The sequence below is a fragment of the Crocodylus siamensis genome, chromosome 5, assembly GCF_052110815.1.
Source record: "Crocodylus siamensis isolate JL-2025a chromosome 5, ASM5211081v1, whole genome shotgun sequence".
Taxonomy (NCBI): domain Eukaryota; kingdom Metazoa; phylum Chordata; order Crocodylia; family Crocodylidae; genus Crocodylus; species Crocodylus siamensis.
In genome coordinates, this window is record NC_143399.1 from 67,488,301 (window position 1) to 67,501,036 (window position 12,736).

Here is a 12,736-nt window from a genome sequence, read left to right on the forward strand (position 1 = left end):
GAGGTCAGACTAACTGGCCTGTAATTTCCCGGGTCCTCTTTTTTTCCCTTTTTGAAGATAGGGACCACATTGGCCCTCTTCCAGTCCTCCGGCACCTCGCCAGAGCACCACGAGTGCTCATAGAGCCGTGCCAGGGGTCCCGCAATGACCTCAGCCAGTTCCTGTAGAACCCTAGGGTGAAGATCGTCCGGACCAGCGGACTTGAACACGTCCAGCTTCTCCAGAAGTACCCTAACTAACTCCTCGCTAACCCTTGGCCCAGGCGTGTCTCTCTCGGGGCCCGAGGGGGGCCCAGCAGGGAGGTGGCTGAACTGGTCCCTACTTAGGAAGACAGAGGCAAAGAAATCGTTAAATATGTTAGCTTTGTCATCTGGCGTGATGACTAAGTTGCCCATCGTGTCCTGCAGGGGCCCCACATTACCCGGGACCCTCTTTTTACCCCCTATGTATTTGAAGAAGGACTTCTTATTGTCCTTAATCCGGGAAGCTAGTCCTATCTCCAACTCTGCCTTGGCCCTCCTGACTGCCCCCCTACATCCTCGGGCGACTATAACATAGTCCTTCTTGGCGATGACCCCATCTCTCCATTGGGTATATGCCTCCCTTTTAGCAAGGAGACATTCCCGGATGCTCTTAGTGAGCCATGGGGGTTTATGTGCCCTCCTGCTCCCTTTGACCCTTGTTGGGATTACCTCCCTTTGGGCATGGAGGATCGTCTCCTTAAGGAGCAACCACTCACCTTCGACATCTGATTCCCTTCCCCTCTGGGTCCTCAGCGCTTCCCCAACTATCCTCCTTAGCTTGTTGAAGTCAGCCCTCCTAAAGTCTAGGGCTGTTGCCTTGCTGCAGCCCTTTGCCACCTTACGCTGGATGGTGAATTCCAGCAAGCGATGATCACTGTCTCCCAGGTGGCCCATCACCCGCAGCCCCCTCACCAGGTCATCACCCGTGGCCAGCACTAGGTCCAACAAGGCGTCTCCCCTGGTGGGGCTGTGCACCTCCTGGGTTAGATGGAGGTCCTGCAGTCTGGCTAAGAACCGACGTGAGCGATCAGACTTGGCTGACTGCTCCTCCCAGCAGATGTCTGGGAAGTTTAGGTCCCCCATGATGACCACATCCTTAGCCCTCACTGCCTCTGTAAGCTGACCTAAGAATTCCAGGTCGAGCTCTTCTCCCTGGTTGGGAGGTCTATAGTAGACTCCCACCGTTAAGTCTCTCTCCCCTGGACTGCCTTTTACTCTAACCCAGAGCACCTCAGAGTGCCCCCCCTCTACCCCCATGCTAATTAACGAGGAAGTATATTCCTCCTTGATGTAGAGTGCTACTCCTCCACCTTTCCTTCCTATCCTGTCCTTCCTGTATAGCCTATAGCCCTTGACACTCACCGCCCAGTCATGCGATGAGTCCCACCACGTTTCTGTGATCCCTACTATGTCAGGGCTGGTGACAGCTAGGAGGAGGGCGAGTTCCTCCTGCTTCTTCCCCATACTTCGAGCATTCGTGTAGAGGCATTTGAGGCCTTCAGCGGTTGTGCCCACTGACCCCCTAGTCTCAGCAATGCCCCGTCCCCCATCGCTTACCTGTTTCTCCCTTTTGACCATTGGTCTGGGCTCGCTGGCTGTTGCTGGGCCTGGTATGTCATCGTCTCCTCCGCCCTCATCTTCCCCCTCCCCCGACGAGCCTAGTTTAAAGCCCGCCGAAGGAGGTTCACCAACCTGGAAGAGAACACACGCTTACCTTTAGGGGAAAGGTGGAGCCCATCCCATCCCAGCATGTCTCTCATCACGATGTGCCGGTCATGGCTGAGGAAGCCAAAGCCCGCCTCGAAGCACCATTCCTGTAGCCTCCAGTTGGTCTCCGCAATGCACATCTCGTGACGTCTGCCGCGTCCGCTCACTGGCAGGATGGAAGAGAAGACCGCCTGTGCGCCCATCTCCCTCAGCACGCCTCCCAGAGCATGGTAGTCCTCCATCAGGCGATCAGGGGCTCTCCTGGCCGCATCGTTAGTACCCACATGGACAAGGACCATGGGGTAATAATCGGAGGGCTGGATGATGGACTGGAGCATCCCCTTCACATCCTGAATCTTCGCTCCGGGCAGGCAGTATACCTCACGTGCTGAGGGATCCTGGCGACAGATGGGGCCCTCCGTACCTCTCAGGATGGAGTCACCAATCACGATGACGCGACGCTTCCTCCTCTTAGGCCTCTTGACTCCCGCCGCCCGCACAGGACATTGTGTGCACAAAGTCTCCTCCCTGGAATCTTCCACTGCTCCCTCCTCCTCCAGGGCTGCCAGGACCTCATATCTGTTCTCCAGATGGACAGGAGGAACTGGTGCCGCAACATGGTTAATAGCTCTGGCGCGGGAGACTGTCTGCCACTCAGCGGTGGAGGGCTCATCCCGGTCTGCCCTCTCCTCTGTTGTATCACCCTGCAGAGAAAGAAAATACCTATCAATTTCCTCCTCTGCCTCACGGATTCCCCTCAGCCTGCTAACCTCCTCCAGGAGCTCCTGCACCCGCTCCTCCAGGGTCCTAAGGCGGATACCTACAGGACAGGTGCAGGAGTCCCCAGTCCCTGCCCCCCCAGACCTTGCCAGGCAGTTCCCGCAGGCCAGGGGGTTGGAGGACGGCAGCCCCCCCGAGGGCTCTGTCTGGGTGGAGGCCTCGGACAAGCCCCGGGAAGGCCGCGCCCCCCGGGCAGGGGCCCTGGCAGAACTCCGTGTCGACACCATCGCAGGAGTTGCTGCCCTTACTAGCAGAGCAGGGGTCAGCCTCTGGGCCCCGCCTGCTCGCCCGCCGGCGCGAACGCCGCCGCAAACGCCGGCGCGCTCTTACAGACCGCGCCTGTTTGCGCGCTCTGTTCGCGCGGCTCGGGAGCGCGGCTCCCTACCGGCTCAGCTAAGAGGGACCCGGGGGGCTTTCCCTCCAGATCCGGCTCAGCTGCGCCGGCCCCTCAGTCCCTCAGCCCCACTTACCTTAGGGGGATCAGCTGCTGCTGGCCCCTCAGCTGCTCCGCTCGCCGCCGCCGCTTCTACTGCTGCACTCTCCTCCGCCCGGGTCCAGAAAGGAGGCACACGTGTGGGAAGGACACACGTGCGCCTGAGTCCCTCTTCTCCCCGCTGCCCCTGACCTCCAAGTGGCGGAAGCTACGTCAAACCGCCGTTTATAAAGGAGGCGGTTTGAATTACCCGCCGCTGCCTGACTAACCTAGTTTATTTTTATGTTCAGGTCAGAAAGTCCCTGGACAAGGGTGTCAGTGTGGATGTCATCTACCTGGACTCTAAGAAGGCCTTTGACATGGTTTCCCACTGCATTCTCTTAAAAAAACTTGAAGACTGCAGCATTGATGCCTATATGGTCAGACGGGTGGCAAACTGGCCAGATGGTCACACCCAGAGAGTGGTGATGGATGGGTCATTTTCGGGTGCTCTTAGGGGGTTTATGTGCACCCCCTATGCGTTGCCACTGGTCCCAAGCAAGCTTATCACAGAATGCCCTACAAGAGTGTGCCTGCTTGGGACTGCTGCAGCCTTGTCTGATCTCTGAGAGTACCCATTGGTGTTAGCAATCCTGGGCTGGCTTTAAGTCTTGGCTTCAGGCATCTTTCAGGGAATAGAAAGTTCATAGACTTCATAGACATTTGGGCTGGAAGGGACCCTGGAGGATCATTGAGTCCAGCTCCCTGCCCCACAGGCAGGAAGTCAGCAGGGAACACAGGATCGCAGCAAGATAATCATCCAAATGTGTCTTGAAGGCATTCAAAGTGGGTGCTTGAACCGCCTCCGGTGGCAGTCTATTCCAAACCTTGGGGGCTCGGACAAGGAAGAAGTTCTTTCTTATGTCCAGCCTAAACCGGTCACAATTGAATTTGTGACCGTTCGATCTTGTCATCCCTTGGGGGGCTCTGGTGAGCAGTCGTTCCCCCAGATCCTGATGAGCACCCCAATAAGCTTATAGGTGGCCACCAGATCAACCCTGAGCCTGCGCTCAGTTTTTGGGCATTCTGCTCTCTGAATCACTTTATCTGGTTTACTCTTCTTGTACAGTTCTGATGGGAAGCTGCTAGGTTATTGAAGTGGTAATCCTAATAAAAAATTGGGCTTGGTTTTTTTTTAGGGAGCAGGTCAGTCCTGGATAGATTTGATTTTAGTAGGCTCAGGTTTGATCTCCCCACCTTGTATTTCAGATATGACACTTCTGCCATCCCCACTTTACACTTTTCTACTTTGTCTGTCATACCAAGCTCTTTGAGGGGGCTGCACAATGGTTACAAGTTCCTCCCAGAGTTGGTTGAAAATACAAAGGTCATCAATGTATGCAAGAGCAAGCCCATCCATCCCCTCCGATTAACTGATTCATCAAATGATGAAATATGGCTAGCACATTCTTCACATCAAAAGGTGGGACCAAGAACAAAAAAACCTGATCAGCATGGTAAAGGCTGACTTGAACCTGGCACCCAGATCTAAGGGCACTTAGCAAGGTCTACAGTGGGCAGGTACCAGGCTCCTAGTTTATCTAGAATCTTATCAGTTCTAGATATATAGGGTGTGTCCAACACAACGATAGCATGAGTTTGCAAAAATCTATGCAAAATCTAATGGTGCCATGCTTTTGGACTTCAGGTCTTGAGGAGACAGGGTTCCTAGCTGGGTGTGGGGGATCCCAGTGGGGACCCAATGGCCTACACCATGGCCCAGTGGGTGGACAGCAAGCAAACTGTCCACCTGTTCTCCCTCCCTGCATAGCACTGTCCCCAAGTAGAAATAAGCAAAAATGAAATGCTCCAAAACATCACTTCAAGAGATCCTATTTTGGAGTGTTTCAGCCACTTTTAGAACATTTCAAAGGGCTTGTATGTGCATCCATGTTTGAAATGCTTTGTTGTGTCTGATTACACCCAGAGCCACAAGCAATCAATTCTCCACTGTTTGTCTCCAGTGTGTGTTTAGGGTAGTGCCCAGGGAAACCCTTCTACCTGCAGCACTTAGCTTCTGATTAGCCTTGTGAACTGCCTTCAGCAACAGCTTTCCATTGTTCTAGTTATCACTACACAAAGGGGCATTTAATTGTTTCTTCCACCCAGGCTGAATGCAAAGTGATTAGTGCATGCATGGACTTCAAGCCTGTGATTGATTGACAAATCAAATATCAAAGTCAAAGATGCATTTGATAGAAGCCAATGACATCTAGTATAACAGCTTCACTGTACTTGCACAAAACATTAATGTTAATGAGAACATCAGGGACACTCCAGCCTGTATCGAAAGCCGGTGCAAAATTCCCATCAACTTGAATAGGACCAAAATGTCACCCATTCTGGTTTAGGGTTCCCATTTATTGCAGTTATGGTGCTTTCAGTTTGTCTGTGTGACAATAAGCCATCAGCTAAAAGCACTGTTAACAGGATGAAGCTATGTGCATTAATCAGGATGCAAGTTATTCAGAAGAATTCAGCTGGAGACTTGCTGTGACTGTGCCTGAGGATGTGTCTTGGCATAAGTCATATTCCATTGATGCCAATCTCAAGCAAAGTGACATCCAGTCTGTAAGTAGGCATAAAATAGCACCCCATTATATAGCTAGGGAAACTGAAGTTTAAATTAGCCTCAACCTGTAAATTACTTAAAGCCCTTAGCTTCTGTCAGTAGTTGGAGCTTTTCAGGTTTGTGTGCTAAAGAGACAGTGATTTAGTATCAGAACCAAAATTAGAAGTGGTCTTTCAGTCTCTTATTTACACCACAACAAGGACATCAAACTGGTTTCACTCCCCCCAGGCTGGATCTGGATCATGGGGCTCCTCATGGACCAGATCTAGATGTGGAAGCAGTGGCAGAGTGAGCAGTGTCAGGGAGCCATGGGGTTAATGCAGCTGTCACTCATCCCTGCTACCAACACATGTCCCAAATGGGCCCTGTACCCTGGATTTTGTTAGCATGCCCCAGCCCTGCTCACCCTGCCCCCTAAAATTGTTGGCTCCTCCAAGAGCCCTGTGTGCTCAGGGCCATATACTTGTCATCTCTCAACTACCAGATCAGTATCTCTTGTCCTGACTAATCCTTCTTTGTTCTGCAAAGTGGATTGTTAAAGGTAAACCAAGTAGTCCTTTAGAAACTGAGTGTATGGTATTTATAGATTTCTCTCATTACAGATAATGAAGTACATACAGAAAAAGTATGAAAAATATTGTGCGACTACTACTTCCTGCCCAGGAGTTCAGGGTGGTGATTTTGGCTTTCTAATTGCAATAGAAAATTCAGAAAAAAAAATATGACTGCTATTTTGCCAGATGCGATTATGAATTGCCTGAGGGTCTGCAGCAAAGTCCTGTCAGTTGGTAATGGACTGTCTATGCAGTTCGACTGCTTTCCTCAGAGTCCTGAGTCTGAGAGAGCTATAATTCCATCCTTGTTAAACAAGATCCTGTTACAAAATAAAAAATGCAGTCATCTCTTCTTCTATGTCACTCATTCTCAACTGGGATGTTGCAGCACACTGGGGTGCTGTGTGATTCCTTTAAAGGTGCCATGCAATATTAACAATGCTAGGTGTGCAAACTACTCCAAGCCAGTCAACTACCCTGGCAAAGATCCTCATTGATGGACAGGAGCTGGAGAATATTGAACACTCTGCATATCTCAGCAGGCATCTCTCAAAGAAGGCCAACATCAATAAGAAGATCCAGGACAGGATCTGATGTGCCTGCTCTGCCTTCGGAAGATTGAATCATCATGTGTTCAATGATTGTGACATTAGGGCTCAAATAAAGCTCCTACTATATAAGGCTGTGGTAACCCCAACTCATTTCTATGGCTGTGAAGCTTGGGTGACCTACAGGGACCACCTGAAAAACCATCACGCACACTACCTCCAGAAGGTCTTTGGCAGAAAGTTGGAGGATTTTTGCACAGATGTCAGTGTCCTCACTGATGTTAACACCACCAGTATGGAAATGTTGATTATTCAACATCAGCTGCAGTAGATAGGGTGTTGTGTGTGCATGCCTGATGAACATTTACCAAAGCAACTGCTATGCTCCCAACTCAGCCAAGGACAAAAGACATGCAGGGGCCAAAGGAAATGCTTCAAGGACATCCTCAAGGTGAACATTAATAAGTGTGGCATTGACACCACAAATTGGGAAAAACTAACCCAGGACAGGGCTACATGGCGATGCCTTGTGAGAGAAGGTATATCTACTTTAAGGAAAATCATCTCACCCTGTAGGAAGAAAAACATAAAAAATGGAAGGAAAGGAAAAAAGACCAAAACATCTGTAGTCTAGGATCTTTAACCAACACCTGAGGTATTTGCCAGGGAGTCTGCAGCTTTAGGATTGGCCTTCTTAGTCATCAACAGATTAATCTACAACCCTTTACTTGACCTGTGGGTGTGATCATCCTTGATCATGAGGGATTGCCACTGCCAGTGGTTAGGTGTGTAAGCACCTACACGATTCACAAAATAAACTAGGAAATGACAAATAGGAACCTGTAGTTGTCAAAACAGTCTGACATGCTGTGGTCTTCTGTTGCAAAGAACTCAGAAAGAATTGCTCCATTATTTTTCTATAGTTAAAAAATGAGGGAAATTAGTGTTTGAAATGAGGTGCCACTAAATTCAGAAATGTTATGGAAGGGGTGGTTTGAGTCTAAAAGGCTGAGAAACCATAGATGTATACTCCGGCAAGGTACTTTGAGTAGATTTGATATCTTTTATTAGACCAATTGAGTAGTTGGAAAAAAGTTCTTAGCAAGCTTTTGGGCCCAGTCACCCTTCTTCAGGCGTAGGGTGTTACCTCTCAGCTCCATGTTCTTGGGGAACCCTGACACAGGACACAGACTCTCTGACTCACAAAGAATCGCTCCCTCCCCTCCTCTACCTAAACAGAAACTGATTAAAATGCAGTGGGAGATGCACCTAAAACCCTCCATATAAGGGTGACAAGAGTGCAACAACTGCCCTAGGTCTCATTTGCATCTGAGATGGGAACAGATGACTATTCATTTACATGAGAGATGGAGAACAGAAAGCCTGAAGCAGAGACTGCAGTGAATTCTGGGATCAGCGAAGCAGGGGAGCACTGCATGATGGGGAATCTGTGCTCCAAATGCTGATCAACTCTCACACCCAGCTCAGCATTTATCAGACCAGTTCTAATCTGTATTTACAAAGGACTTTTCCTCTCTCCACCCCCGCCCCCACACCTCTAAGCAAAAGTAAGTTTATTAGGCATCTTGGGCCGTACATTCCCCAGTCCCACTATGGGAGGCCTATGTAAACTTAATTGGCTAAAACTCAGTTGCTGGGTTAGGGAATGCTGAGGCAATAGACCGAGTCCGAGGGGGTATGGATAACATTTGAACAATGGTACAGGGTTCATCACAGCCTCCAGCCCATTGGAGCCCTGACCACAAGTGTTGTCATACTTTTCCCGAGACGACTGGTGGAAGTCCTCTCCACAACAGGTTATGAACACTTCAATAACTGCCTTAAGTCTGTCAAAAGACTATAGTAAGATCTGGCAAAGTCATGCTAAGCTGAGGCTTGTTCACAGCAAGTAAAAATCCAAAACCCTGATGCTGCAAGCTGTCTATTGTTTCTGAAGACACCAGAAGATATCCCATCAAGTATACCTGCTATCCATAGGAATGGCAAGTTGGCTCCTAAGTAATGTGTTTTCTGAGTATCAGTCAGTTTCCTGAGATGTTCCAACCAGATAACCCCTTGTCAATAGAAAAGACCATTTGATTTACACTATTGAGAATGCTTGAAAGAAGCTGAACTGAGGGTATAAAAATCTGTAAAAGAAGCAGCAGTGTGTGTACTGACACCACCCGCTTTCTTTTGGAGAGGCTGCAGGAGGAAGATCATCTCCCTTCAAGGATCATGCTGAGAACTTTGACCTGTCAGCTTTGCAACCTGAGTGCCTTGGACTGGTGAGATCCCAGCTCTCTCTCCCTTTTCTCTTCTCTCTCTCTCTCTCTCTCTCTCTAAGTATAGATTTCTGAACTTGAACTGTATTAGTTAAGCTTGAGCTAAGTTTCCCCAAATACTTAGTGAAACCAGGGTAATACTGTAACTGTTTGTGTTTGTTTTTCCTTTGCATGTCTGTTACTACTATTGTCATTATATATTTCATCTACTTAGTAATAAATAACTTTTATAGTCAAACTGGTGGTAACTGGGTATATTTTTCCTTCTTTACTTCTCTTTTCCCCACTTGCTCTGCAGCAATGCTCCTTTTACCTAAGCTAAAGATCCCTGTGTAGCCCAAAAATACTGCGGGGTCTGCTCATCAAGAGGCTAAAAGATTGGGATGTGCTGAGTTTGAAACACATAAGGGGATCAGCTTGTATGGGCTGACTGACCCAGTTTGGCTCAGACGTGCCCTAATGAACTGAATGCTGGCCTGTGAGGGTGTCATCTGGACACCCAGCTGGATTCAGAGGTCTTCTGTTTAACTGTGTGCTTGTGTCTGACTGTGATTGTTGTTGCTCTGATGAACTGATTCCTGGCATATGAGGGTGTCAGCCTGTCCATGCTGATCAACCCGGCTAGGTCAGGCATGTCACGTTAATCTGTGTGTGTTTGTGTGTATGACTGATTTGGGGACTGGAGGAACCCAGCCCCACTGAAATGAGTCCTGCAAGATAGCTCCATTGGGGGTGAGGGCTTGCAGGGGGAGAGATACAGCTCTGTATAGAAACACAAGTAACACAGGCAGCACATTAATAGAATTACCAGGACCCTAGCCCTAATAAATGAGCACACCCCAAAGTAGCGGGCAAATCTGGTAACAAGGGAGTCTCTGCTGGTCTGAGACTCCAAGGAAATAGAGAAGCTAAGTGTGGCAGGATGTCAGTGAAAATGTAAATACGTAGAAATTAGAAAGACAAAAGGTGAAGCAGGTAAGGGAGGGGGAAGATAGCAGGGGAAAAAAATGTTTTTCCAACTACACAGTTGGTCTAATAAAAGATATCACATCTGCTCAAAGTACCTTGCCTGCCTATGTCCTTAGACTAACCCAGCTACAACCAAAAACCCAGCTGATGTATACTTGTACACTCCTTCTCCCATGGGCAACTGGTGCCACCTTAGTCCCCCCCCCCAGTGACCGGTCAGTGACTGGGGGGGAGGGGAGAGGCAGTTCTCCCATGGCCAATCTCGCTGACCAGGAGGGGATCCCCCTGCAGCCAATCACACCAACTGGGAAGCAGCCGCAGCACTCCTGGAAGTGGCTGTGGCACTTTATCTGGTGCTCCCACTCCCTAGCCAGCGCTTGCAGGGGGGGCATCGGTGCTCCCACCTGCCCCCCTGCCTGTCACTTAAATGGGGAGCGTGGCCTATCAGGGGTGCATTAGCACTTTCAGGGGGTGCACATGCCACTGCCTTCTCCCTCCCTCCAAAAAAAAATTTCTGTTAAAATGGAATTAAGGCTGAGAGAATGTATTAGCAATTTATGGGTGAAAAACACTAGAAGGACGTTCAGGTATTTCGAAACCAAATTTTACACACCCAGAAAATTCAGAATTAAGGTTACAATTCAGAGAAAGCCAAACAGAAATGCACAGGTTAAGCAATGAACAACTTTAAGGCTCTGTGGATGATTATAGTTAAGAGGTAAAATCCTGAGTCCACTAAAGACGGTGGGAATTCTGTCAGAGTCCTTAGTTTCTGAACCCCAGAATTTTAAAGATCCAATAGATATTTTAAATATATATATTTTTATACATGAGTTCTGTATCTGGAGGTAGTCTGAGTTTGCAAATTCTACTTGTACGGGGCAAATACATTCCAAAATTCTGGGGCTTATGGTTACTGCACATGCCCAGCAAGTAGCTAAAGTTACAATCTGGGGATGGGAAAAGTTGGTTATTGAACACTTTTCTGTGTAGAGCCTGTTCAAAACTGAAAAGTTAATTTTTCAATATATTGGTTGTTATGTAGGTTCCTTTTGCTTTGAGTGGTGTTCTTCCCTCTGGGCATGATGAAGAACATTTTTTGTGGACAACTGCTTTTGAATAGAGTACTGCAGGTGACTAGTTAAGGAAAGTGTTGATTTAATTCTTTAATTCAAATATGTACATGCTTTTCTAGTAAGGCAAGGAAAGAGACAACACATAAGGCAGCTGCGTTACTAGTAAGTGACTGTGTTTGTCAAAGAGATTTTCCTCCCCTGTCTTTCCTGTTCCCTTGTCTTCCTCTCAGAAACCATTGAAAGGTGTGAATGTTTCTGTGTTGTTCATCTTGTCAGGCTTGTTGAGTTTCTTATCTGACAAGGAAATGGTGGCTCAGTGCTTTCTCTGCACTTGACTAGTTGACAATTCATTTGCTTAGTTGTTTTGTGCAAGGTTGGTGCTCCACTGGTTGCGTATTCCTAGTAGGATTGTGAGAGAGAGGATGTGATGATTATGAGCAGTCCAGTACATGTGTTTACGTGTGTGTTAACAGACTTTCCCACTGCCCACATCACTTAATCAGTAGCATATCTGTACAAGAACAAACTTCCTCACAAAGAAGTTTGCAAGGACTACACGTGCGTTTATTGACTTTCATAAGCCGAACTAAAAATTCAAAGCCTGATCATGTCATCTGTTTCTGTGGGGCAATGAAATGCACCAGCCGTATGTGAGCACACTGCTTTTGTTATCTAGTTACTGGTGCAATAAAAATTAATATTGTTACACAAGGGCGGATGTAAAGGGGGTGCAGTGGTGTGGCTGCATCCCCCTTTTGGATTTCACTACACCTTGGGAGCCACTGGGCACTTGAGGATGGCCAGGAGATTCCTCTTACACCTTCTGTGACCAGGCCGGGGGGAGGGGGGAAGTATTCTCTAGCTGTCCTGTTTCTGCTGTCCCCTTCCCCAGCTGAGCAGGCAAGCCGTTCACCTGTTCTCCCATCCTGCAAAGCACTGCCCCCAAGCAGAAATAAGCAAAAATGAAATTCTCCAAAATGTCACTTTAAGAGATGTTATTTTGGAGTGTTTCAGCCACTTTTAGAACATTTCAAAGGGCTTGTACGTGCATCCAGTTGGCATGTGGGTACAGGTATGTACATACATAGCTCCAGAAGCCATGTTTGAAACACTTTATTATGTCTGATCACACCAAGAGCCACAAGCAATTGGCTCTCCAGTGTGTGTTTGCAGTAGTGCCCAGGGAAACCCTTCTACCTGCAGTGCTTAGCTTCTCATTAGCCTTGTGAAGGGCTGCCTTCAACAATGGCTTTCCATTGTTCTAGTTATCACTAGAAATCCTTTAGGTATACACAGGTATAATTAATTGTGGTGGTGTGCTAGTAATCTTACTAGAGCAAGTACAACCCTACCTGAATCTGTAATATTGGCAGTTGAGACATTTAGAAATGTGATGACCAAACAAAGCAGTATTAACTATTGTGTGTCTGGGCATTTTTAGATAAAAGCAGAAGTGTGTTTTGTAACTAATTGGAGCAAATCATCCAAGTTTCCACTTATTGAGCCCAGTGTATTATTACTTTATACCAGTGGGCAGGGAAACATAAGATCAATATGCTAGTCACTACTGTGGTGTGAAAACAAGCAGATAACCAATGCCTGGCGCAGATCTCTGCTGCAACTGGGTTGGGGGGATAGTTCAAGGGTGCTCTCCAGCATTCGCACTAAATTTGTAGTGGAAGGAAAAGGACATTTTAAAACCAGGGTGGAATGTTCTTTCACATATAATTCCAGCACACAATGTCCCCAT

The 12,736-nt window shown here is 47.9% G+C and overlaps 1 protein-coding gene across 1 annotated transcript; it reads right to left on the reverse strand.

The window, feature by feature from the left end:
• Positions 1–1,171: 1,171 nt before the first annotated feature.
• On the reverse strand, positions 1,172–4,242 carry LOC149864203 (uncharacterized). The gene is made up of 4 exons (XM_090049762.1): positions 4,180–4,242; positions 2,981–3,151; positions 2,155–2,434; positions 1,172–1,896 (listed from the first exon to the last, which is right to left on the reverse strand). Exons 1-4 carry the CDS (start codon positions 4,240–4,242, stop codon positions 1,682–1,684), a joined length of 729 nt encoding a protein of 242 aa, XP_089905888.1. The 3' UTR covers positions 1,172–1,681.
• Positions 4,243–12,736: the final 8,494 nt, after the last annotated feature.

Excerpts from the sequence above, each read along its gene's own strand:
- LOC149864203 (XM_090049762.1), bottom strand. The coding sequence starts at position 4,242 with ATGACAGACAAAGTAGAAAAGTGTAAAGTGGGGATGGCAGAAGTGTCA. Across the intron at positions 3,152-4,179 it reads TGTCATATCTGAAATACAAG|CTTCCGCCACTTGGAGGTCA; the intron begins GTGGGGAGATCA and ends GGTTTGACGTAG. Across the intron at positions 2,435-2,980 it reads CAGCAGCTGATCCCCCTAAG|GGTGATACAACAGAGGAGAG; the intron begins GTAAGTGGGGCT and ends CTTTCTCTGCAG.